Source organism: Calypte anna, chromosome 6, assembly GCF_003957555.1.
Source record: "Calypte anna isolate BGI_N300 chromosome 6, bCalAnn1_v1.p, whole genome shotgun sequence".
Classification (NCBI taxonomy): Eukaryota; Metazoa; Chordata; class Aves; order Apodiformes; family Trochilidae; genus Calypte; species Calypte anna.
Genome location: NC_044252.1, coordinates 20412297 through 20439917, shown reverse-complemented (window position 1 = coordinate 20439917; position 27621 = coordinate 20412297). Strand labels below are relative to the sequence as shown.

General features: G+C 34.5%; 1 protein-coding gene across 1 annotated transcript in view; it reads left to right on the top strand.

The window, feature by feature from the left end:
- The window catches only part of LOC103535886 (adhesion G protein-coupled receptor A3), a 250606-nt gene that overhangs the window by 182377 nt on the left and 40608 nt on the right, over positions 1–27621 (top strand). Inside the window, exons 13-14 of the mRNA XM_030453634.1 lie at positions 21214–21421; positions 22350–22558. Coding sequence (XP_030309494.1) covers positions 21214–21421; positions 22350–22558 — 417 coding nt within the window. The remainder of the gene's footprint in view (positions 1–21213; positions 21422–22349; positions 22559–27621) is intronic.

The window sequence follows — 27621 nt, the reverse complement described above, 5'->3', positions numbered from 1 at the left end:
AGTTTAGTTTTTGTCCAGAATTTTCCAGTTAATATGTGAGCAATTGAACTTCTCTAGATACCCATTCTAACTATGCTTCAGTATAACTGATCCTTGGATGCCAAGCACTGATCAGATTTGTAATAGAAGTTATCTCTTTGTGAAGGTTTCTACTATTAACTTTTTGACAGCATTCTGATTTTTCTTAAGAAATACCATATTTATTTCATGGGCTAATTGCTAGGTTTAGTGGAAAAGTTGAACATTATTTTCACCCTGCTATTGTTTTCCTGATCCTGAATGTTGAATGTTTCATAACATTTTTCCCTAATTCCTTATAAATTCCTAGAAAACGGAGGGCTGTAAACTGGTAATTTGAAAATAAAATTTTCAGTTGTGCAACGAGGATAATTTTCTCCAAGGCACAATCTACTTACTTAAAATTGCTATAAAAAGCTCTTTTTTATCATGTGCCTATCAGACTTAAAAGTGGTATGTAATCTGTAATATATAGCGCAAGAGACTGAGACAGTGTTGATGTGGAGATAGATCAAGGTTACGTTCCATCAGACCCCTAATAAAGACAGAGACCTTCAGACATATTTAGAAAAAATATTTTTATTTTACATGCAAATGAATGATTTCCCAGTTCTTCATACCATATTATCATTGAACACATCAAAGACATATTTCTTATCTCACTGATAACACAATTTTGAAACATGAAGTTTCTGGCTTTGAACTCAGATTAGAAGAAAACTAATTATGCAGCAATATTATTCAACATTGAGACACAGGAGAAAAAATGGATGAAATGGTTGAAGTACCACGTCTCAATGAAGTCAAAGTAAAATTCCTGTGTACTGCAGTGTAGCCAGGGGTTTTTCTTCTATATAGCTTTTAGTAAAAGCTATCATCATATAAATTTGATAGACCTTAAATGAACCACACAAATAAAAGACAAGAAAGGGGAATATTTGTAATGTTCTTTATGACAAAGTAGCATTAGCCCTAAAGAGAATAACATAGTTAACATTTAAAGTAAAACTAAGTCATGCTAAATCTTGGATTTGAGATTTAAGATAGTTGTGGACACTGTAATCACCATCTTTGCTGGTAGTTATAAAAGCAGTTTGTAGTATAGCAGTTATAGAACCTAACACTAAGTGCAACAGACGAATGAAATAGATATGACCAAAATAAATTCAACAAAAGAATATATTTGAATATATTTATTTTGAATATATATTTGAATACATATATTTGCTCTATCCCTAGCTCTCTTTTCTCTATGAAATTTACCTAGTACAGCTTCTGTCCTTTATGTGTCCTTTTTCCACTTCTGTTGTTTTAATATCTCTATCTTCAGATATGTTAGCTCTTCCTTATAAAATTAAGGACCAGTTAATGTGTTCTTGTGCAGCACTTTGAAGCTATACTAACAATCAAACATTTTTCTGGACTAAGCCATTACCAGTTTTGAAGTACTATAAAGTACAATTTTGTATATTTAAATCAATTTTTTTTTTTTTTTGACAGCACGGTCTAGCCCACTAGTGATATTGTTGTCTTAAATGGTTTATTTGTAGTTTCAACTGATTAGACACTATCGTACAAATCTGGTAGTGCACAAGGAGAAGCAGAAACCAGATTCCTATGCCTTCTGCTGTGTTTTATCTGAAAATACAAAATCATAAATAATGCCTTGGCACCAAACTAAGAAATTTTATCCTGAATAAATATGATTAAGAGTCAAGCTGTTGATTAAAACAATGCCATTTTAGCATAGTTATTTTTTGAGTGGAATTTCAGTCCAAATATTCATAATTTAAAGCTAAAATTATCCAGTCGGTTATGAGGACTGTACTAAATGTGTAAAATTAAGTAATCTATCAAAAACTACTCATTGACAATTTACTTACAATTCTTTAAACAGATGGCATAGTCAAAGGAATTTGGGGGAGTTTCATATGTTGTAGGACCAAAGAGCAAGTAAAGGTTTAATCACCTTTGTGGTGGTTGTGGCTGGTAAAATCATAGAATGGTTTGGGTTGGAAAGAATCTTAAATGTCATCTAGTTACAAACCCTCTGCATGGGCAGAGTCATCTACCACTAGACCAGGTTTCTCAAAGCCCCATCCAACCAGTTCTATGAACTACTTTATAGTTTTATTTTGGTTATGTAGGTACTAGTTCCAAGTAATTCTGTTACTTGGCTGCCTTGTAACATCCAAATAGTTCATTTCTGAGCTATCCATTACTGGTGAAGTAGACCATAGTGTTTCCATAGAGATGATCCCTCTCTTTTATCTCTTGTGATATAATCCTTCATGCAACACATTAAATACCATAACAGAGCAATGGGCAAAATTCTTCTCTGACATCTGTCTCAAAATTTTGAGCTCCAATATTGTGTATTCCTATGAGAATGATGGCCTTTTGATACATGTTTTCAGAAAATCAGTATACTGTGAGACAATACATATAGAAGCAGTTTTCCCTTTTAACTGGTCCACTGCTAGAGACACAGTAAGCCATATAGTTTGTTGTCTGGGTCACAGGTTTTAAGAAAGGACTTCAGAGTTGTGAACTTTCTACTTGAATTCAGAGTATGAGGTGTGGGGGATTTTTTCAACAATTTTCAGCTCTTAAGAATGTAAGAGCAAAAGAATGGGAGAGTTAGGAGCTTAAGATAGGGGCTGAACATCAGTAATACTGGGCGTATGTTGGTGTGATCTGCAATCAATTCATGTAATGACAGTACAGGGCCTAGCACAGCCAAGGTGTATTGTACTTGTGATAGAAGGTATCTAAATGACAATAACAACCTTTTTAGATCTATGGAAAAACTCATTCTGGGAGTGACAGGAAGCCACTAGGGTATGTTTCAATAGCTCATGGTGTCACTCATGCTTGGTTTCTATGAGGTAAACGCAAACATCTGCACAAAACCATGACTTTCTGGCTGACTGCCTTACCTTGCAGTGTATGTGAGTTTATTCACTGCTGAACAGGGACAAGAAAATCAATCAGTCATTTACCATGCAAGCAGAAGGATGCACACTGTAGATTGTGGATTGAAACATATACAATAAAGGTATTCTCTAGCCTGTCATAAGCCACTTGGCTATCCTCTCTACCACTGTTCTGCCAAAGAAACACAATTTTCAGCAATAAATTATTCTATCTTATATAAACTTTGGCCTACACAAGTGCTTTCGTCTCTTTCAGTACCAGTGGAAGTTTCTCATTGATTAAGCCAGGAAAGACCCTCAGTGTTTAGGCTTAGTGATCCTAATTGCTGCTGAAAAATACAGCAAGTGCAAATACAGAGACTGGATTTGAAATGATGAAGTATTTTAACAAACTTCTGTATGTTCACTGAGAAGCAGAAAAGAGACTGCATCAAATCCTTAACTGCTGTAAACTAGCACAGTGGAGTAGGGTTCAGTGGCTGATGATCTTCTGCACTCTTTCTTGAACTGTTAGGATTGTATGGGTGCCATTTATCAGTATTTCCTGAGTGAACAGCATGTATTTTCTCTTTAAGACATTGGGCAGATACTAACTTGCGTGCATTTCATTTGTTAGATAATTTTATTTCCGCAAGTTATATACAGGAAAGTGGTAATTGTCCACAGTGTGAAATTTCTAACTCCCCTTCACACCCAACAGAAAGTTGTGTTCTATACAGCAAACTGCAAAATTAAAGTTTTTTGTGAAGCAGACTCTGACAGACTTATATCTAGTTTAAGCATTTGGTTGGTACAGATTTAGCTGTATTATGTGATTAAACCTTATAGTATATTTTCAGCAGCATGTCAGGTTACTGCAAAATGTCTATGCACATACCTTGTGCATATATGGATATTTCTCTGTTGCTTTTTGTTGTTGAGTGTATGAAAAAGTACATTTTTAGCTATTCTAAGAAATTATTGTACAATTTTTAAAATGGCTCCAGGTTTTCTGTTGTTTAACTTAAGTTTTATCCTGATTATGCTTTTTTATGCTAATGTTTAGTTATATGAATTTAAAGGGTAGAGTAGGGCTTTCATGTAACATTTTTAAAATTTCAGGTCAATAAGAAGTCTTTTGTTAAATAATGCTGTGCTAGCTTCATGTTTTATTAATTGAATTATTTCCAAGGAAGCAATACTGAAGCATTCTGAAAAGAATGCATGAAGTTTATTGTAGCTGTCAAGATTATTTGATAAATACTCTGGAATATAAGGATTAATATAAATTGTTAACCATACACTTACTGCATACAATTATTTAAATCAATCTAAATAGATTATATTTCTAGGTAGAAGTATAATCATGCTATTCATGTATGTACCTAAAAATGTGAAAAGATTAATCTTTTTTGTAAGAAATATAATTAAATAACTCAGAAAAATGTAGAGGAGCACACTAATTTATAAAGTCTGTCAGCCTGAATGCCACCTGGTGGGTAGGTGTTTGATGTGCAAAGTGTCCTTGCAGAAGTGCAGTGGTGGGTGTTTGCACCACTGGATAGTCAGACCATCAGAGCCTTGATTTCATAAAATGTTTTCATTGGTTTGAGTCTTTCTTTCCTTTCACTAAAAGGTCTTAGGTATTAATGATTCTTACTGCTTCAGAATTAAAACTGGAGCAGTATAATATTGCATTGTGTTGCAGGTACATCAGGCATTATTTCTGAGGAAGCAAAAGAGAAAATACAGTTCAGAAAAATGAGTGATGGATGGAATTCCTCATTAATTTTCATTTGTTGGAGATCCTTTATTTAGAGAGAATCACTACAAGATAGGAAGTTATGGAGCAAGTGTCCCTGGGCTGCACTGAAACAAGTGTTTTAAGTCATGGTGGGGATTTCATCCTAACCATAACCAATGGAAATACTAGTAAGTTGTTTAAGTAGTAGGAGAGCCCTGTGTACAATGTTAGATTGTAAAGACTGATTATACTTTTGAAAAATTACAAATTCTGATACATCTTCTGAAAATTATGAATGAAAAAAAAATACATAAGCCTAAGTAGAATAAAGAAAAAGTGGGCACTTTTCAAAATCCTTTGTAGCTGCTTATAAGATTCTGTTCTAAACTAGCTGTGAAAGGAGAAAAGATAATATATGCAAAAGTTTTACTTTAGATACTCAAATTGATACACACAACAGTTGCTGCCTACAGACTCAATTTTACTGTCCACTTCTCTCCTCCTTAGAAAATCAAGGACTTCTCTCAGGAACTCTCAGTTCATTATGTACTCAGATACCTAAAACACAAAGTTGATATTGGCTTAATTGCTTCAGTAAGCCAAATCTCAAAAATATCCCATTCGATTATCTCCGTTTAAAAAATCTTACTTTCACTGTATGAGTGGAAATGCCGGTTGAAATGTTATCAGTTTCTTTATACATCTAAGAAGAGGTTAACTGGTCAGAATTGTTTGTCTCAGGTCACTGATTCAATCCACTACCTAGCCAGACATCACAGATTCTTTTAAAATACATATATTTAAAATGCTGCCATTAAGATGAAAGCATATTTCAATAGACCAAATAAATACATACTTTAAAGCATTAAAAGGTCAGTGTTTTTAAGGGCTATGAGGCTGACAGTACACTTGAGGCACTCTGTCTACCTTAGCAGTAGTGGAAAGCAGTAATTCCTCCACTTGCCTTCTACCTCTTTTCTGCCTTGAATATTTCTGTTTCCACATCTAAAAATTATGGACTCCCATTGTTTAAGATTGAAGTGCTATATAGAAATCCATTTCCTTTTCTTTCTTGCAGGTAGTGTTTCGGTCAGCTCAGTTTAGTGTAAGCTCAAAGAAGGGTTTGACTTCAGTTTGTGCTTGATTTCACATTGCCTGTCACTGGTAACAAGTGTGTCCACAGTAATCCAGGACTGAATGCATTTCTGTTCTTCTTTCTTCCTCAGTCTTTTAGATACAGTTCTATGATTGTAGTATTATTCTTTTGTTGTCTTTTGAGCAGCATTCTAACACTAATGAAATTATTTAAAACTGAATTATATTTAAAATAAAATGTAGTATTATTATATATTTTTCTCAGGGTTCAATAACTCCATCACAGAGGAAAACTCATAATAGCAGCAAAGCTTCATAGTTTCTGAGTGTGTTAATTTTCAATTCATGACACTTATTTGTCCAGTTTTCTTTTCTGATGTGTTTTTAAGTTCAGTATGCAACAAGTGGTATACCATACACCAAATAGTAAATCTACAGTAATGCTCCATTATGGCACTTTCTTAAAAAAAAATTCCTGAGTATAAGATGTATCATTAATATGAACTTGCTTCGGTGTGTAACATTAGCGGTTACTTTAGTAAATATAGTCTCTGTTTTTCTGTCCTTCAGTTTTGTTGTACTTAATTTAAAAGCGGTGGTTTTACTTAATTACCCTTCACTGTACCACATAGCTTGATTTATTTTATCAGCATTTTCTTTCCCCTCTCTCCCCGCACGTAGTGTACGAATACACAATCAAAGTGTTTCTCTCTTGTTATGAGAGTTCTTGTTTTCCCTCTCCTCATAAAAAAACATCCTCCTATTCTGCAAGTAGACCTGGTTGTTGTTGCCATTATGTGTTCATGCTATGACAATCAAAACCAAACGTTCTCTGCTGAAACCATGCTTGGTGATCAAAAGAATCTGAAAACTGCCAGGTGGCTATTTCCTACTGATGACTATTATGAAATCATCTGATTTTTCACCAAATATTGTAAATACAATAAAAATTTCATATACACTGTTTCCTCTCTTCTTTCTAGCTCAGATGTTTCAAAAGCAACTGGGCCATCTCATTTGAACTTCAATTGATTATTAAAACCGAAACAAAACCAAGCAAAAAACCTGCAAGCTTACTAGAGAAGGAACTTTTTTTAGAATTCCCCAGCCCAGAAATTAAACTCCACCTTTCAGTTTATTTCCCCAATGGAGAATTACTGGCTGATACTTCTGGATGAATGTGGATTACACTTAATTTTCTAGTAAGAGTCTGTATAGCTTAAACTGATGATGTCAGTGATACTACCCAAGGTAATCAGCAGCAGCAGCACTGAAATGTAAATTTTAGAAAATTAATGAAGAAATATACTAATGCATTTTCCCCACAAACTCTGGTATGAGTGTTAAACCTTCTGTTCTCCATATTCAACAAACAACAAATCAAACGCGGCTGCTTCTTAGCAGCACATTTTAAAGGAGTCCATGAAGTCAAAATTTAAAAATGTATAATCTTTGTAAGGGAGTACAATGCTGTTCTTCCATCACATTCTACAATGAGTCAATGTTACAAAGATGATTGACTAGAAATATTGAGATATTGCTCATAACAGAACACACTACTAAATATTGCTACTTACATGTTCAGTGGGCCAAAAATTTCAGCAGCCCAAATAGTGTATATTGACCAGATTACCATTCACTTTTAATTACTGAGAAAAGTCACGGCAGCTCTCTGAAGATCACCAAAGTCATAGCTGAAATTAATGTATTGAGCTAAATAATATTATTAAGCTGACAATATTTATTTGTTTTTAAACCAGATTTTTACCTTAGGGTAATACTGAATTTGTTGACTTTAGTCATTGTTATAAATGGTCTGCACAAATTCAAACTGATGCTGTATGTGGGAGACAGCTGGTTGTCATGGTAACTGTAGTGCAGTTTTAATTCCACTTGGTGAGTAATGCTAACACAATGATGCTGAATAGACCATGGCTTAGCAAGTACAAGTATCTTGCATTCTTGATGTCAAGGTTACAAAGCAAGAAAATGCTCCTGTTTAGACACACAGACTGCATCATTTACTTAGTGCTACTGAACAGAGACATTAAAAAAAAAATCAAAAAATCTTGAGGATATTAAAATTATATAGAGAATATGGTTTTGGTGTGTGCCTAAAGAGCCCCATCTAGGTGATAAAATTAAGAGATGGACTGTAAGATAACAAGAGAATACAGTTTTCTTAACACTTAATTTGTCACTGCATTTTTGAAGTAGATCTCTTGAAGAAATGTGGGGATATCAAAATCTAGAATAGCAAAAGAGCACAGTGGCCAGTCAGTTTTTGTTGTTCTGCTTATTATGGAAGAAAACAGGGCAGTAACTGAAGTTATTTCATTTTGTTATAGCTGAGAAATTAATGCTATTGGGGAAGTAAGATCAAAATCCATTTGTTAGTTAATTAAATTAGTCTTTTCCAGTTTTATCTAGGCTCTCATTCTTGTCATCAAAATACTTCATCCTGATGTTAGAAAATAGAGAAAAATGGGAATACAGTTTTTAGTAGTTTATGCTCTTCTATATCATTGTAGGTGCACAGAGCTTCCAAGACTCGGAAATCTTGATGACAAAAAGCCTGAATCTTTCTTGTGGCTGAGATAAACTGGGACTCTGCCAGTTTTTCTCAAATACACTGTCTTTCAGCTAATAATGTCAGTTATTAATTTTGTACATTATGTCAGTCCTTCAGTTAGCATGAGAGACTCGATTTTTTTCTGTATTGATTTTCTTTTCCTTTCCCTTCTTGAGCACGTTTCATATTCTAGCTCCTACAAAATTAGTTCCTACACTCAGGTACTTGTATCAGCATCTGGTAGTAGCAGTAGTAGGAATGAAAAATGCATGTGTAGGATTCAGCATTATTTACGTATGTCAGAAAGTAAAACTGGGAAGTCCAGAAGAGAAAGACAGTGAAATGGTGAACATATCATGTTAGAAAATGAATAACAGTGCAGCCTAAAATAAAGGCATATCTGTTTAATAGGAGACTGGAAGTAATTCAACAGGAATGATAACACACTTGGGGAAAAAATAAGTCAAATTTGGCAGTGGAAGCCCTTGAGAAGGTCTGGATTATACACACTGTTGATGTGTGTGACTGATAAACTGAAGCCCTTTAGAATAAAGGCCTGTGGTACAAATTTGTGAACACATTAAATATACTGATTCCAGAAGATTTGACCTTTACTAATAAAGATTAGAAAATCAGTAGAGCAAGAGGGGAAGAGCAAAAATATTCAAACCGTTGCAAATGCTTACATATAACAATGTAAAACAATTCATTTTCTACTGATTGAATTGCAAATTTACTGCTTATATAACTAGCTTACAAGATTTAAAAAGTGAACACTTCATGGCATATAGACCGCTATATTACATGAGCATATTGCTGTTGCTTTTTCTGTATACAGACCCTGCAGCACTAATACTTGAAAACTTGTGTTAATTCAAAACTCATGAGCAAAACAAAAAGTCTGTGCTATCCCATCCACTCCTGTAGTATATTGCAAACTGAAAGTATCTTTGCATTTCAAACATTAGTATTATTCTTATTTCCTTTTGTTTGATCTAAGAAATGGGAGAGAAGACTGATGTAAGTTCTTAGACTTCACTTAGCACTATTCAAGTTTCATCTGATCTAACTTCAGCTAAGTTAGCACCTGTTTGAGTACTTAAAGGAATCTATTATATCAGAAATGTATTATATCAGAAACCACCATTCTTGCCAGCCACTGAATGAGACTGAGAGGATGCTTCTTCTGGGGTTCCTTCAGAGCTCAACTGGGTTCATGCACTATTTTAAGAAGTCTCAAGAAGACCTTTGGCATCTCAACTCAAAGATGCTTACTTGAGTGAGAGCAATATAATGCATACTGCCCCAGAAATAAAACCATCATCATCCAATGTAGGCTATGGGTTTTCATGCAGTGATGATTATGTTAATATTCTGAAACCTTAAAGAAGAGAATGTCATGACTGTTTTGTAGCAGCTAAGCTATAAAACTTGATCTGAACCAGAGCATTAAGGTGAGCTTTTAGAAATTAAATACCTAACACTATTTCATGTGACTCTTGCAGTAAAAAAGCAAAATTTGCACATATGCCTAGGTGGTTCCTTAGCATCTGTGAAATTGCAAGAAATAAGAGGTAGGTTTTTTATAACCTTCTTTAACTAACAGGACTGTATATATAAAGTGATCACTATGTTGGTGGGGATGTGGTCTGATGGAAGGTTCATTCTGCCCTCACTTCCAATGTGGTTGTTACTGGATTTTTCTGCAGATAATGTAATTTTTGATGTTCACAAAATCCATCAGAAAAGCTTAATAGAATGAAATGAGATAGATTGTCCCTAAGTGCTTATTAAAACAAGCCTAGAAAGACTGAGGAGTCTGTTCATATCGCTGATGAAAATGTGCCTGCAAATATATATATTACTTTCAGGAACAACTTACTTTTTTTCCAGATGTACTCCTTTCATTCCTTCCTTTTATGCTCAGTTGTCAAGAAAGTAAGACAGAAACAAAGGATCACTTCACTACTGTGACACAAATTTGGACCCATCAGTGGTGATAAGTCGCTCATGTAAATGTAGCCTTGGATAACTCCCTTTTATATTTATGGTCTCATTTCATGCACAAACATACGTTCCAAATCTGTTTGGTTTTGCTCTTACTAGATGTGCAGCACACCATTTGGCCAAAACTGACCTTGAAGGGTGAAATTCTGACTTTAGCATTTCATTGTCATACTGAGCTTGATATCTTGTCTTTCGTGTCCACACTGGGTGCATTTTAAGAAGTGTGTGAGACTTACAGAGCAGGAGAGTATATAACTAAGTGGAAGTGTATTTATTTATTTATTTATTTATTTAAGTGTAATTAAGAGGAAGTGTATTTTCGTGACTATTGTGAGGAGAGTGATGTTGTATCCTCTAACAGATGGAAGAAATATGTGATTTTTACATATATGAACTAAAGAAAAGGCAAGCTTACAGTACTTTTTCAAATACTTGACTGTGTCTATATTGCAAAGGAAAGGAATGTAGTGATGTCACATCTGCTTCTAGCAATGTCTGCCTTGCCCAGGTAATGGCTTGCAAGAGTAATGTTTGGTCTGAAACATTTAATGGCTGTAGGCAATAGGGATCATTCCTAAGATGATCTGCAGAATATTGAGTCATTTCATGGTGTGGAACTTTTAAGTTCACTTCCTAAAAGAGCCAAATTGCTAAAATTATTTTCCGTAGTTTCAGCATCACTCCTTTATCAGACAGGGGCAATGTTTCAGTAGACATCAAGCAGCAATGTCAGCATTTCTTTGCAGTCATCTTTATAAAAAGGCAGCATCAGAAAAAACACAATCCTTCAACTTCTCTACATTATATGCACTGTTATATTATATGCTCACTTTGCCTCAGGCAAATTATAGTTTATTAAATTTTTCTGAATTAATCTTTTTCACTACATTCCCCCGTATGTTACTGAATGAACTTTATCTAGCTTAACTAAGTGTGAATGCCACATCAGTGAAATTAGAAATTCTATCATGTTGTATGATTAAATAGTTTCAATATTAAGTCACTTTGAACAAGTGTATTACCTAATGGCTGCATCACTGTGTACTCATATTCAATAAATGTATATACCCAAATTATCTAAGACTTTAGAAAGATCATAAAATCCGTAATGGTATGTACTGTACGCTATTAAAATGCACATGAATTTTGTTTAGTACAGAGTAGTTTTTCTCATGGGTATAAACCGCCTATTATCCCTTCTCCTTTTAATCATATTTTGTTCTGCAACTTTAGAAAAATCTTTTTTAAGTTGGAAATAGTATCTTTGTTCCTATTCCTAATAGTTTCTTATGTATGATAATTACTAAGGTATGGACTACGTAGAAAATAAGACTGATCTAAGGCCTATGTTAACACAGTTCATGTCCTTCAGAAAAATAAATTAAAAGTGGTCTTGACAAAAAATAAAAATACTCATGTATGCCAGTATACTGAAGCTGAATTTTACATTAATCCTTCTCCTAAACTGGTAGTGGCTATGTATAATTGAATTCAGTGGTCAATGAGCTGTAGAAGGTATTTAGTTACTTCGGTATTCTGTATAATTATGGTTCCCTTGCCCTTTCTAGGATCCATGGTAAAAGCTTTGCAATTATGTAGCAGAATGTACCATGTAGAAAGATCATGAGATAATTTATTGTGTCTTTATTTTTTAAATTCTAACAATTTAGCATGTGCCCATTTTCCAAGTGCATCTGCAGCAACTGAAACCACAGTTTCATCAATGTAAGAATATAAATAATAAAATAAAATATGCAAATATGCTTATCATTTTGCAGAAAGATCTCACATATTTAATGCCTAAAGATGAACTCAGCTTCTAAATAAAAAGGAAAAATACTCCTTCATCACAGACTGCTTGGAGGAAAATGTAGTATTTCTAGGAGCTAATGCATCCCTGAAGGGCTCAGTGAACCAAACTCCTAAGAGGGTAAGGTTTCCTGTTAGAGCTTCACTGCCAGAAGCCACTCTTTTCAGAAAGAAGCTGTAGTGAGTCTTTGTAGGCCCAGAGGAAAAGAGGAAGTTACATTGAATTTTGAGGATGTGTCCAAAATCCTTTAAATCTTCAAGGATCTCTGCCCCCCCACGCCTTTAAATTCCAATGTATGAACTTTAAATTCAAGGTTTTCCAAGCCTTGAAAACTCATAAGCCATCCTTAAGAATTCTTACATTACCTGGATGATCTCTTTTATGCATTGTCTGGCATAACTTTCTGCATTATAACAAGCCTATTGCAGATTCTGCTTGACTTTCAAGAAGGAATCCTGAACTGAAGCAGTCATGTAGTGCTGTCTGAAAAATCTAAAAAGATTCTTAAGAGAAAGACTTGATCTAAATCAAATAGAAAAACTAATAATTAACATTATAAAAAACATGTTTCTTACATAAAATTCAATTTATATAATGTATATAATTATATTTTGGAAAACATAGAAAGTGTACTAAAAAAATATCAGCAGTAATTAATTCACAAATGTAATTCTTAATCCTTATTCTTACATTGGATCTTCTGCAGCAATAACGTTTTAAGTTGTCTGCCAGATTCTTTGCGCTTTTGGTGGCTTTTGGAGAATCACATTTTACCTGATATTTGAATTGCTTCAAAGGCTCTCTTTGAACTCACCAGAGTATCAGAGTTAAGTATTAATGCCCTGGCTATAGGGGCAGTCTGAGTGTATGGAAGATGGATAGCTGATCCAACAGTGTAAAGAAAGGATTTTGTCATTTATTCAGAGTCTCAAGGTTGCCCACTAGTGCTACTATAGATGCTATCACAAATGAAGTATGCATTTACTTTATATTCTATTTCAGGTAGGTAGTAGGAAGATAAGCAATAGAAATATGCCCATGACTTCATTTTTTTTTTTTAATTCCATGTGAGAGCTGTGTTTAACTTTTCTATTTTTACACATTTATTTTAAGATTTCTAAAATAGGTGTTTGTATTAAATGGTAGGCTCAGTTTTCAAATTTGCTGTCTGCAGTTTTTACATGTTTGCCGAATTCATTGTTTCTCAAAAAAATTTTAGTAAGGTTTCTGTGATCAGTGTTCTTTTGTTGCAGACTTGCATCACATGAATCTACCATGACTGTGTAGCTTTTTAAATTCTTTTTCTTCTTCGTGAGATTTTTACAAGCTCTATTAACTGTATACTACAGATATGAGTAGAAGTTGGATGTTCAGAAATTCCTTTATTCATGAGTTCTCAAAAAGAATTTTAGACACTTCTTGTAAAACAGAGGAGTAAAAAAAAACAACTCTAGCTGCTTCATGTAGTTCTATCTTAAAATTTTCAAATACTGTTGAGATAGCATGAGTATTTTTTAATGTGTCTGTGATCTTTGAAAGCTACCCTATCCCCTCTTTTATAAAGGCTAGGAAACATTTTCATATTTTTAAGTCTGCATTTTCACTCTTGACTGATGTCCTGTTTGACCTTGGGATCATGCTGCCTGTTTGCTCACATGGTTCTTCCTCCCAGATGCTTTTCCTCTAATATTGTTAAAGACATCAGGCACGGCCTCTTCTTTTATTTACTAGAGTTATAAATCAAAACTCTTACGATGCACCTGTGAAACTAATTATTAATTTTAATGGTGACCCTAATAACCATCCTCTACATCCATTCTATTCTGGATGGATTTTACCTGAGGCCAGTTCATCAAAATTGTATGGCATATTTCTGATTAAGCCTTTAAAATCAAGAGTATTTCCTTATCTAGTGGAAATGTGTAATCATGTACAACTAGAACTCACCAGCCTAATTTTCATAGAAATTTTGGGTATACTCACTCTAGCTTGTGCTACTTCCAAACTAAATAATTTTACTATCAATTTTAGCTTGTTCCTTATTCATCTGATGCTATTTCTTACTAATTCTTATGTCTCAACTCAGATAGGAGTTTTCTATGTAGCACTGAATACCAAAGAAATTATGTGAATTGTATTGCCTTGTCGACAAAAAAAAAAGAAAATTCTCAAAGAGGACTATCATGGGTTTAGGATTATTTACTATGGCCGAACCTATCCTGTTTCCCTTCATGTTATCTTTTTCTTTGATTTTTTTTTTCTCTTTCCTTCATAATATCAGATTAACAGGTCAGCTGTTGTTTGTCAAATTCCACTAATTTTCCTTTTCTTAAAAAAGACATGCAGACATTCTTAAATGCAGACAAATATGGCAGCAGGAGCAGTTCTGAGTAATGTTGTGAACTGTGCAATGAAGTTGTTCTTTCCTGTATAGGTCTGTATTCTTATCTACATGCCAAACTTGCTTCACTCAGTCACCCTAAATGTAAATTGTATTACAGAGAGTTCATTGTTGCTCCATGACCAACATTGTAGATTTCTAAAAAACAATAATAATTGTAATCATCCTTTGATTTCACATGTCAGTCTTCCAAAGATTTGTATTACAATAGTCATCTCTTATTGAATTTTGCTTTGACAGATGTGGTAATTTTTTTATTCTTGTTCTTCTAATCGATCCTAACACTGTCTCCATATAAACATCAACACTTTCATTGAGGTTAAATGAAAGATGTATGACCTGAGTTTTTTCTAGTTTGTTTTATTACCTGATTTTTTTTTTCTATATGGCAGTTCTAATTATTTCCTTGTCCTTTACTTTTAGTATAGATCTGAAGCACTTTCTGCTTTATGTAAGAAGTGGTTGGCAATTATCACTGCATCTGTCCATGTTTTGAAAAGTAAAATTTTCTTTCAGTCATCAGTGGCTAGTTGGTTCTTGTATTTTTTTTTCCCTTTTTATAGGCTTTCTGATTACAGTAATTTTTCTTTTTGATCTTCTGATTCATTCCTGACTTTGTCAGTCCTGATAACTTTTATCAGTGAATTTTCTGAGTTTGTCAAGTTTTCAAATTTGAAATAATAAAAAATTCTAATGTGGAGACCACATTTATTTTTTAATTTTATTAGAAAAGGGCTACTGACAATCAGACTTGCCAAGGTTATTTTATATTGCCATATTTTCTAAAATTTCCATGCTATTTGCTAAATCTAACAGTTCTATATTTTGAGTCTAGAAAACCTTGATTAACCATTAATGAGATCTTTAAACACATCTTAAGATGGTTTTGTACCTTTTCATACAATTTGCCTATACTTCTTATTGATGCTACATTTTCACTGTGCATTAAAGCAGCATTTTTGCTTGACTATAAAAAAGATGTCTTGGAGTCTATACTTGGGTTTCCAGATATTGAGATGTACATGGACTTCAGCATTACTACATAAAGAATTTATCACACAGTAATCCTAACATTCTTAGCAATTTTGTCTCAGTAGCCAGGTGTTTTTATGCTGCACTATGCTAATTTTTGTCTAGGAATCTATATTTCCATTCATTTGCTGGTCATCCCTGAGCCTTTTCAGATTTGTCTTTAAACCCTGGTCTAAAAAGAGTAGTTAAACTCTGACAAATCAGGAGCAAGATTACGTAGACAAGTTAATGCAGCTAGGAATCTTCCACTTTCTTTCTTGGCATCTTCCCAGCAAAAAAACCCCAAACAAACAAACAACCAATTTCACCTCTTTTAGGACCTGTCAAGTTGTTTGCCACTGAGTAGGTATCTTGTATAACCATATTTCTTCAAACTGCCTTTTTTTCCATTCTTTTTCAAAACCTTTATTTAGTGTTTTCCCAGATAGTCTAAATTTTGGGGCTTTTTTGTTGATAATTTTCATACCAGAAAAAGACACCATTATTCATGCACAGTCTGCCTGCATCTTCACAGTGCTGGACCAACTGCCTGTCCTATTCTTACATATCATTACACTTTTTAGCCAAACCTTTAACAATAAATCCAAACTGAAATCTTAAATTACTTCTAAGGAGCTGCTATCTTGTTTGACGACCTAAATAAAATCTATGTTATATGTATAAATACCTTATTAGCTTCATTATATAATTATCACCACACTGTTAACTCAGTACAAATTTATTAATATTGGCTATTACATTTAGAACTTTGTTTCTGCTTTTTCTTTATTGCAACTGTAACTTTATAGAGCTTGTGCCTTTTTGGTAAAACCCTTGGGTCTTTAATGTATATTGCATCTTGCATCTGAATCTGTAAAACACCTCACTGGATACTTTAAAATCTGGAAGCAGTGAAGATACTTTTCCAGTTCTCTACCAGGTGTTCATTTACTTTTTTTTTTTTTTTTTTCTTTTTTCTCTTTTTTTTCTTTTTTCCCAGCTGTAAAAATATATCTTGTCACTGTTCTGAGAACTGAAAATCAGAGGCCTTCCTGTGAAATATATTTTTTCTCAAACAGAAATGATGTGCTTGAACTCAAAATCAATCTGCTGTAAAGGCATACACAAGGAAGAACTACTGAAAAGAATTTCACAGTGGTTACTAAGTATCTTCCTTGATAATGATTGTCTAATAATAAGTATTGTCTCAATATTATGCTAGATTTTAGACAAGTAGAACAAGATCATGGGGAAGCAATGTTGAATATGGGAATTAAAGAATTGTGAAATTAGAAGAGCTAACATATCACAAAGGCATCTGTGGCAAGAGGCTGTCTTCCCTAAAGAGTTTAAAACCTTCTAAATGTTAGCATCTGTTATAAAGAATGGACTACTGACAAGAATAAAATGGCCTGGGGAAAAACTTCACTTTGCATCTTTCATTTTTCCCTTAAAACATTTTTCATAAGGGTCACACATGCATGATCTGCAAAAATGTCAAGAGTCCATAGCTCTCAATATCCTAAGGACCATTTCCTGTTTAGAATTAGATTTTCCATTCAAACTTACAACATTTGGGCTCCAGTTGGATTTGGGTTTTTTTATGTTTCTGTTCTTCAGATATTTTAATAAATTTGATGAAAAAAAAGTAGGTGTGAAAAAAAAACAAAAGAAAATTTGAAAAGTACTCACAAAACTTTGCAAATTATGATTCAGAGTCTTCAAAACAACCTTTCGTTTGTCTTTTTGGAAAATTTCCCAGGTTCCTAGAAGCCAGGAGTTCAATGACCCCTCTCAGAAAATCCTTAGAGCTGGTTTAGAGCTGATAAGCCCTCTTTCCCTGACTGCAGGACACTCAGCAGATTTTTTAATATTTGGGCAGATGACAGGAAAGATAACCGGGAACTTATGAAATTTGCATCATTTCTATCATATTTATAAAAAAATGGGTAGATCTCTGTGGATAGCCTTAATTTTAAATCACTGGCATTTTTCAGTAGAAAAATATTCCTTAGAAAAATCTACAGTACATTCAGGATTTCCTTTTTCTAATGAATGACAGTCCAATCCAGTTAATAGGACTAAAAGTGAAATGGAGTAGCAAAGGTATTATTGACATTGTGTTTTGAAGGTGTTCACAGATGGAATAGTTATTAACTACTAAATTGCTGACACAGACTCTAAACTTTTCCAGGACTAATATGAGATGCTGTTGCTGACCAGTGTCATTGCAAAGCTGCAGCTCATATGCAGGACATGTGCTGGTGGTTCTGTCTCTAGTGTTCTTTCTTCCCTTTTTGAGATGGAGTAGCTTCCTGAGATGCTGCCACCAGCATACTCAGAAATGCCAGTTCTTATGTGATTTGCTGGTATGGTTTCCAAATAATTTTTTTTTTTTAATGAGATGATTTATGTGGATTTTGAAACATCTGAAGCACAGTAGTTCTCTCAAAATGTGATGTTACTGTCAATGGTTGTAGTAACAATCTGTTGCTGCATTGTGTTTCATCTCTGGACTCTGGAGCACCTTACAAAACAAAAGAAAAAAACATCCTTTTTACTTCCCCAAGTGAGAGGGAAACTGATGCAAGAGTGGGGAGCTGACCTATTCATCACCACACGGAAGATTAGCAGAATTTACAAGAGTCACACCTCCAGTCAGGCTCCATTCATCCTCTGCCTACCACAATAGCAGGCACTGCCTAATTGCTCAGATCATCTCTCTCCTGGAAATAATGATTAACACTATTGAAAAGAAGATTCTCACATATCTTAAATGTAGAATTTTTCACAAATATTTACTCATATTTTTAAATAACATTGTGAATGTGTGGGCACTCTCAGTGTGTGCATTTTTTATTAACAGCCTAGCACAGAAGCTTGTTGGCAGTCATGCTGTTCAATTTTGAGGAATTTCTACTTAAGTGTTTGATATGCAGTGAGTCGTTTGACTTCACGTGTGTATGTGTTCAGTCAAGGAACAGCCTTGTCCCTTTTGCTGCCACCAGACTGACTGCACTCAAAATAAATTGTTTGAAATAACAGTTGTACACAGGTATTCACAATTAAATTGTATTCCAGAAGGTGATTGTAGATGTCATTTAACAAAGATTATTAAATAGTTAATATTATGGGTCTTCCTATTCTTGGTATGTTTTGAGGAAACAAATAGGGAAAAACACACTGCTGAAGTCTAATGAGGAAATAATTTTTTGCAAATGTGTCTGTCATGTAAGCAATTTGGTCTTGCTACACGTGTGGTGTTTATTCAGTCAGCACGAGGAATGTGACCGGTCCACACTAAATCCATTCTAAGAGCGAGTACAGCTTTTCTTCACTTCATTTGACTTTGCCACTATGAAGCAAAGCTGCAGTCTGCGGGTAGGACACTATGATCAAGTTCCTTTCTTTTATGCTGTGTAGTCAAGAGTCTCTGTGAGAGTGAGGAGGTGAGGTATGAGCATCCCCTTGTGTGTGCCCTGTTATCAGGACTGCATTCCCAACTCTCTTCTTCAGATGTGTGCAGCCTTTTCTCTGTGCCTCCCCAGTCCCAAAGCCAAGCTCTTGTCTACAATGTTTCTTTTTCCTCTTAGAATCATTTAGTCCCAATGGAGAAGAAATTGGACAACAACAAATTAGATAATTTACCCTCTTAGCAAAATTGCTATAAAACTGTTTGGGGTTTTTTGTTTGTTTGCTGTTGTTATTAGGGTTTGGGGGGAGTTTTTTTCTTTATTTGTTGTGGTTGGGTTTTTTTCTGGAATATGTAGAACTGCTTTTGTGCATAGTGCATTGTTGTTTATCCCAGTGCCTTTAGCTGTTGGTTTCATTATCATAAGCTTATTCAGATGCTTCTAGGTTTCTTTGTGTGTGTCTAATTAGTGTAATTTAATATGTCATTGTTGTTGCTTTTCCCAGCACAGAGTAATAATAGAAATCCAACATAAAGTTAATCACACTGTAACTTCTCTTACACTTCTGTCCCTCTGCAGACAGGTCCTAAACAGTGATCTGGAGTTTGACAACTGACTCTTCTAAAAAATTCTGTACATACTTACTGATAACAATGTTATTGCCAAAAAAGCATCATCAGAGGTTCAGCATATACAAGTGCTTTGGGATATCACAGAGTAAAATATGTCTTTTTCAGAATCATGGGATACAGCCAATTATTGACAGCTTTGATGAATAGAAGCAGTAGGAACAATCTAAGGAAGAGTGTTTGGTGTTTAGCTCAGTTAATTACAATTAAAACCCTCACAGTAGTTTTAAAATCTAATGTAGAAAAGTTCTGTTGCTATTTGGTCTGGTTTGCCTGGGTATTTTTAGTAAGTGGCATCACCGAGATTGAATACTTACTTTAAAAAGGAATTTTTGGTATTTTTGGTGTTAAAATTGCGAAACATTCCCAAAATACAATTTTAATAAAGGGAAAATTGCACAGAAGCCTTTGTCTGTTTATTTAAGCATCCCAATGGCAAAACAGACTACTCATACTTTTCTTCCATAAATATTGTGAGGTCACCAGATGCTTCTGTTCATTTTAATTCACTGATCTCTGTTCTAAATTTTGTCTTTCATGTGTTCATTTTTCCCAGCTCATGGACATACAGTAATGTCATGTTTGTTTAGATGATTGTGAAGATTATTGTTTTACTTCTCAAAGAAGTAGCTCACATGTGCTATGAGTAAACTGTGTGATAATCTATGTAAATTATGTGCACAGAAGCTATACTTTGCCCTTGGGGGAAATGCAAATTAGAACATTTTGTAGTTTGTTTGTTTTTAAATACATACACTTTTCACTTCAAGGCTCAGGACAGACTCCCTGTATATTTTCCCATTGCTCATCATTTGTTTTTTCTTGTAAATATCTCAGTCTTTAATGATTAGTTTGCTACTTTGGCAGGAAAAAAATGCTTGATGAGTGAAGTCCTCAGATCATTACGTTTGGTGTATTTCATAGCTCTGCTGTAAGGGAATTAGCTGCTTGTAAAAGGGCGTATAACATACTGACAACTCAAAGCCATTATAGTGATTTGACAGTATTCATTCATTGTCTCCTAGTGCCGTCTTTTTTTTTTCTCTTACATTACTGCTTGTAATAATTTTTTTAATCCTGCATTACTAAAGCACAAAGTTATCTGATCTTCCTTTTATGAAGCAAGAAAAACATATTCATATAATGTGTTGTTTACTGCACATGCAGTTCTCTGCTAATACAATTTTTATATTAATAAAATTATTTTCATACTCCTTAAGTACCCTTTCAGAGAACTGTTTTAATGTAAGTTGTCTGATTCTGTTTTAAGTGAAGGAGAAAACCTGGTAGAGGTTGTCTCTTTAAATCAGATCTGCAGTGTTGATGGACCCTCTAGCAGGCACGGTAAGAACCATTCTCACCTCTGCAGCAGGGAGCTTGACCATATAGACTCTCACATTCAATCAAAACGCTCTCCCTTTTAATATGCACTGTACCAATCCTATTCCCATGGTTACAGCTCGTGCTTCTTTGGTTGCTTCCAGTCTGTTGGAAAAGGAAGGCAGCATACATTTCTTGTACAGGAGTTTAAAACATCATGAAAGCAACCCTGTTGTGATTTGCATTTTAAATGTTTCTTTTTTTTCCTCGTTGTACAGAATGCTGTAGCAGTAGCTTCAGTTCATTTGCCACAGTCTGTCTTCTCTCAGTCTTCAGCCTGGCAATCTGTTGATAACTCCACTTGCAAGCTACAGTTTATTGTCTTTCGGAATGGAAAACTCTTTCCTAGCACTGGAAACTCATCAAATCTTGCAGATGATGGGAAACGTAGGACGGTTGCCACGCCAGCTGTTTTTGCTAAAATAGGTGAGGAGTTGTTATGCATTATTTCTTTTAATCTAAAAGCTACAGTATGCTTGATTATGGAGAGAATAGAGGAGCAGAGTGTACAGTGGGCTGAGAGGCTGGAAACAGTCTCCTCTTTAGTACTGATGCTTACAATTATTCCTATCAGTATGATTTTATTCAAATTATCCTGCAGATAAAGAAATTCACTTGCTGTATGACTAGAATGCAAATTTTGGGATACTGTTTGCTGACAGTGTTGTTATAGATGCTTGTCTCTTAAAGCATGGTGCTATAGGAAAGAACCTTGTTTTACTCTTTGCAATGAAAATTGCAATGTTAACATCATAGACACTGATAAAAATAAGCTTTTTGGAGCAGGAGTAGTACCCTGTTGCATGTATCAGCACTCACTAGTACACTTTCTGATACAATGGATGTAAACCAGGTGTTTTGTCTGAAAAGGAGTTTTGTCTAAATGAATTACATTGTATGTAGAAGTGAGCCATTATTTTGATTAATTATGGTTTCACCCAGGAAATTTTAGTTTTATTTGATATTGAATAGTGATCTCATTTCTAGTAAATATTTTTAAATGTTTAAATGTGACTTTCAAAGAGCAGAATTGTCTCAGCTATTAATCATACCACAAAACTGAGCCGTTTCTGTAGTTACATGGGTAATACTGTAATACTGGTCATAAGGGAAGAATCTGAAACAAAAAAAAATTTTTTTTAAGGATAATTTGATCATTTGGACACAGTATGGGATTGAAATGTTCATATATTACAAACTTTTCTGAATGTGGGCACTACCTTTAATTTTGACCACTGAGAGTATTTCTATTGCTTTTCCCACCCATAGTAAAGTGCATCTAGTCTCTTTATACAGCATTTATCAATAAAGGGTTTTCCATTATATTCTCTGATTCAGTTTGTTGCTTTTGCAGATGGGTGCAGTTTTGGAAACCTCACCAGCCCTCTTACTATAGGGTTGAGGCACTTTGGACGGGGTATAGACCCCATTGCAGCCTTCTGGGATTTTGACCTTCTAGATGGACATGGAGGCTGGTGGGGAGAAGGGTGCCACATAATTAGTTCTTCAGGCAATATTACCACCATTCAGAGTACACACTTCAGTAACTTTGCAGTGCTAATGGTAAGTATATGACTTAGCAAATATTTCTCTCTCTTCCTCTTTTGCCATACTTGTGTTCTTTTCACATGTATCTGTATCCTTCTTCCTTGTCAGTTACTGACCTTCTGTTTTAAATATTCAGTATAAGACAGTCTTTAAGTTATTTAACTACTAGTAAGTGAATAAACCTGGTGGTTAGTTTAAGTATCTAGAGACAGGTCTAATCAGAAATGACATTAAATTCAGCCTTGCAAATGCAAGTTCCATCAAGGAATGATTACTGTGTAATGATTATAAATTATAGGACACAGATTAAAAACGTACTCCTGTGTGCTTTACATCAGCACATCTCAAAGGCTGGTCTGCTTTTGTTCCGGCCCTGCACTGTGTTGATCATACTAATTAGTTGCAGGCATACCGCAATGTTGAATCATTTAATAAATGGAGAGGAGTAAGATCTGCTCTTTTAAGCAAGAACAGTGCTGTCCGTGTTGATCCTATAAGAGTTTTGGTATGTGTGCTTTAGTTTCCATGCTGAAATTGCTGTCCATGAAGAAAAATATTTCTGTGAAGTGCTAGCACATCAGCCTGCTTTGGTCTGTTCTCAGTCACACTTACAGTTCCTATTGCAGTTATTTAACTAAACAGAAAGTTACCTTCATGAAAGCATAATTATGTGTGCAATAAATGACATGTTATTATTCTGGGAATAAAGGAAAACAAAAAATAAAATACATAAATGAGAGAATGTTTGTACCATTACAAGATTTATTTTATTTATCTTAAAACCAGCTGTAAAAAGATTAGCCAAATGTGTACTGTTAATACCAGATTGATCCTGAATGCTGGTGGGTGATTGCACTGATGCTGCTTGTGTACATTACAGAAATGCTTATAGTTGAGTAAATAATGTATTGTGTGTATGTCTAAGGGACAGCAAACATAGGCGACAGGAATTGCAAGGACGTGTGCAGAGAATACCAATCTGCTGCTGTCAGATGGAGCCCAGATGGCAGCCAATCATAGCACAAGGCTGTAGCACCCACGAGTTAAATGCAGATATTATTGTCCACTTCGTAAGAATTTATTTCCCTCAGAGTTGCTTGAAAATATTTTTCTTAACCATTCCAGAATTGTTCAGAATTTAACAGCTGTTCCTAAGACTTTATGACATCAAGTTTACCTCATTTCCTACACAGTCTATGAGTTTCCCTTTCCCACCAGCCACACCTTTCTCTGGATGTGAAACATAATTTTGCTTGAAGGATGTTTTTCTAAATTCATTAAAGAAAGCACCTGCTGACTTTGCAGATGCCACACCCAAAATGGCTTCCTCCTCTTTCAACTGCTTGGATTTAGCCTGATCCTCTTTAACTTTGTGTAGTTATTAAATGTTAACTAACTCTTGCAAACAACCGATTTCATGGTTTCATTTTGTTTGCTGACATAAGGGCTACAATTAATTTTTAGTTTGTAAAGCTAAATTTCTCTCTGATCAAATATAGCAGATTGTTTTTTCTACAACCATAAAGGCAACCGAGGCACCTTTTTCTGCAGCTTTTGTGTCTGGTATGTAACACTGGTTCAGGTCTTGTGTTCTTTTTGTTATGGTTATTCAACTTTGCTTTCTTTCCTCTATGCTTTTTCTGGTTTTTTCTGTTCAAGGCAAGAAAGTTGAATGTTAGACTCACCCTTGCTTTGCAATTGGTATGGCAGCAAATGATATGATAGATTTCTTGGCTTATGTTTCACAATCAGTTTTAAGAAAAAAGATGTCTGACCTTAAGTCATTCATATATATATATATATATATACACACACACACACACAAACAAATATGTCTTCCGACACCCGTTTCTTTAAACAGGTAACAAAAAACTTTTGTAGCTTCATTATATGCAGTCATTTTCATTCAAGTATTATTTCTTCATCATTGTTTTGTGGCGTAAAGTCAGGACTTGTTTCATTTGATAGAAAGTATGCATTTCTGGGCAGTTCAATTCTTATACCATAAATGAAAAATAACTATTTTTTCTGCTATTAATTTATAACATGAATGATACAAAGTGCCAATGTGTGTCTTCTTAATTCACACCTGACTGCCTAATATACTTTAAAAATGCTAACTAACTCGCAGGAAATCCAAAATCGCTACCATATGGTATTTAGCAAATTAAATTAGCTAAAATATCATTATATGTGCTATTAATCTATAGTTCTCTAATTTATGAAACCATAAAAATTCATAAGTGATCATTGAGTTTTTTGGTAATAGCAGAAAACTCAAGTAGCATCTCTAAACTGAAGAGCAGTGATAAAGCAGTAGAAATGAAGGTTTATATTCCCATCAAAATAATTTATATCCTGCTGTGGAAAAAGATGAAATAGAAGACTTCTTTAAATCTAACTGTCCATTTTATATCTAGTATGGCACATATTCTGATTTGTCATCTTTTTAAATAGGAATACAATATTCTCTGAACTGCTTTTATAAAAGTTGTTTCTGCCTGTGAACTGTAAAAGGGTTAAAGAAAAGGTTTTGTAGAGTCCTTTTTTAGAGTGGCAATAATCAGGGATTTATCAACTATGATTGATAATTAATAAGCATGAGCATACTTCAAGTGAGAGTACTCATGTAAAGCCATTTGATTTCTCTCTGTGACAGTTGTTCAACTGATGTCAATGAGAGAGTACAGTTTGGAGGCTGGGTTGGAAAGGAGGAACAAGCTCCTTCCCTTGCACTGTTCTCATGCTTCACTCAGCTCTCAGTTGGGCCTCTGGATGGAATGGGAACAGTAGTTTCAAATATAATACAGCATTATCTTCTTCTAATCAGTTTTTCAATGGTATGTCCCAAGGGTGAGCGTAAAATACTGTAAAATAAACTTCTGAGCTGTATTTCTGTCTTTGCCTTCATATATTGTGTTCCTGTTTTGTCTCTTCTGTTATGTGCAGGAGGAAGAGAGACAGTCACACTCTAGTTTCTTTTGGAGGTGGCCAAAGCCCTCTAGTCTTGAAATACGCACCTCCGCAATATGATTTTCTGTTCTAGAGTAGAATTATGAACTTACATATTCTGAAGCTTTGCTATATCTAATTATAAATATTTCTTCTATAAATACTGTAGTGTTCTGTGCTGAACTGAGCTGTTTATCAATATTTTAATTTTTCAAGACTGTTTGTATATGTTATGAACAACCTAGTGTCATAGTGTCTCTGAGAAACAACTGCAGGAGATAACAAAAATATCCAAGAGCAACATTGAATTTCAAAATTTGCTGAATATGTTTTGACAGACATTATCCTTTGTTCTTCCTGTCATTTTTCTTACAACAGAATAGCGGTTCAATAGTGATGAATATTACTGTAATAGTATGCAACATTTTCTTTTCCTCCTCAGACTGCTTTGTCGATAGTAATTTCCTCAAATCTGCCAAATAAACACTAGTAAAATTCCTAGATCTAAGTATGCTACTTCTTTGTTAACATAAAATGGATTAATAAATATTGTTAGCATTTTTAACTGTAATCCTGAAGATAGGTTAAATCAACATAAAATCATAAACAACTTCTTTTCTCTTTTGTCACAATACGTCTCGTTATTCCAAACAGCATAGGTGGGGATTTTGTTATAACTTATTTTGCTTCATGAGTGTAAGGACTCATTATTTGCAGAAATAGCAGACATTCAGTGGATGGCTATTAGACATAATGGATAGCTGAGGAGACCAAATTTGAAACTATTCTGGAAGCAAACCTTGAAAAACTGGGTGAATGAGGAATGAGAAGAGGCAAGCTACTAGGAATTGATAATGCTAAGGGTCAACAGGATTTTTCTCCTGTTGCTCTACAAACATTCCCTGAATCTGTTAAAAATTTTTCCAAATTGGTAGGATAACAGTACCAGAATTTACATTTTTGATATTTCCTTTGTGACAGAGATAGTTGCGGAATTTCTTAGGCCTACTCATGAAGTTAAATTCTGAAAACAGACTTCTAGACTTCCAGGTGTCAGGTTGTCTCCAAATTAAACGGCCCATCTAAGCCTTCTGAGAAGTTAGTTCATGAGGAAGTATTAGAGGGATGTCATTTAGAAAGGTGACATAATTACAGTATTTGACATTTTCCCCATTGAGAACCCAGGGTTTTCTCATAATAAGCAATGGAAACATGGTTCATTACTTCAAAAAATCAGGCTGCTTATAGAGGCTTAAGAATGAACTTTCCAAATTTTTTTTTTGTCTAACTACCTACAGAACTTGAGTTTAGACTCCAAAAACTATGAAAGTGATCCAGAAAGGTTACCTGTTGTCTGCAAAATTGATATTTGGTGTAGTGGAAACTGCAGAATTCTGTGGAACTAGGTTCTTCTGCATGTGTTCTTCTTCTGCATGCTTCCCAATGTGAAGAGTTAGATTTGTAAACTTGTCTGTCATTCAGAAAAAAGGCCCAGAAAAGAGGCACATACTCTTCACCTAAGACCTCAATGGGCATGTACTGCTCACCTAACAGAAAATACTTATCCCATATGGACAGTATTGATTCTAGCTTCCCAGAAAATGCTGTTTTTTTCAGAATATTACTAACTGTGCCAGTCTTCTGCATAAAGCTTTGGAGTTAGAGTACTTATAAGAGCAAGATCTAGATTTTATTCCTTTCTCCTTGGATTACATCTGTTTTTTATTAGATTACACTTAATAATGTTTTGCTCTGTAAAATGCATAAACTGGCTTGGTACTGGGGACAAAAATCCAGGCTTGTCTCCTTCAAAATGCACTAACTTTATAGAAAATCAGGCCTCTGGCTCAAGCTGCTTCTTTGTGTTTTCTCTTGCTTTCTGCTGGCTTAAAGGATATTACATTCTTGGTGGTGCAGCTTCAACCAGAAGGCAGAGGGATCCAGGCAATAAAGGATCTCAGTAAAACAGGCCAGCTCTTGGGAGGAGACCTAATTTAAATCTAGGTCTTGAGCCATCTTATTTTCTTGGTTTTTTACTAGACGCCTTTCAACTTGTCAATTATTTTATTTTCTTTTGGGGTGTCCCAAACTGGACAGGTTTGTCAAGAATTTGTCTCACATGTGGT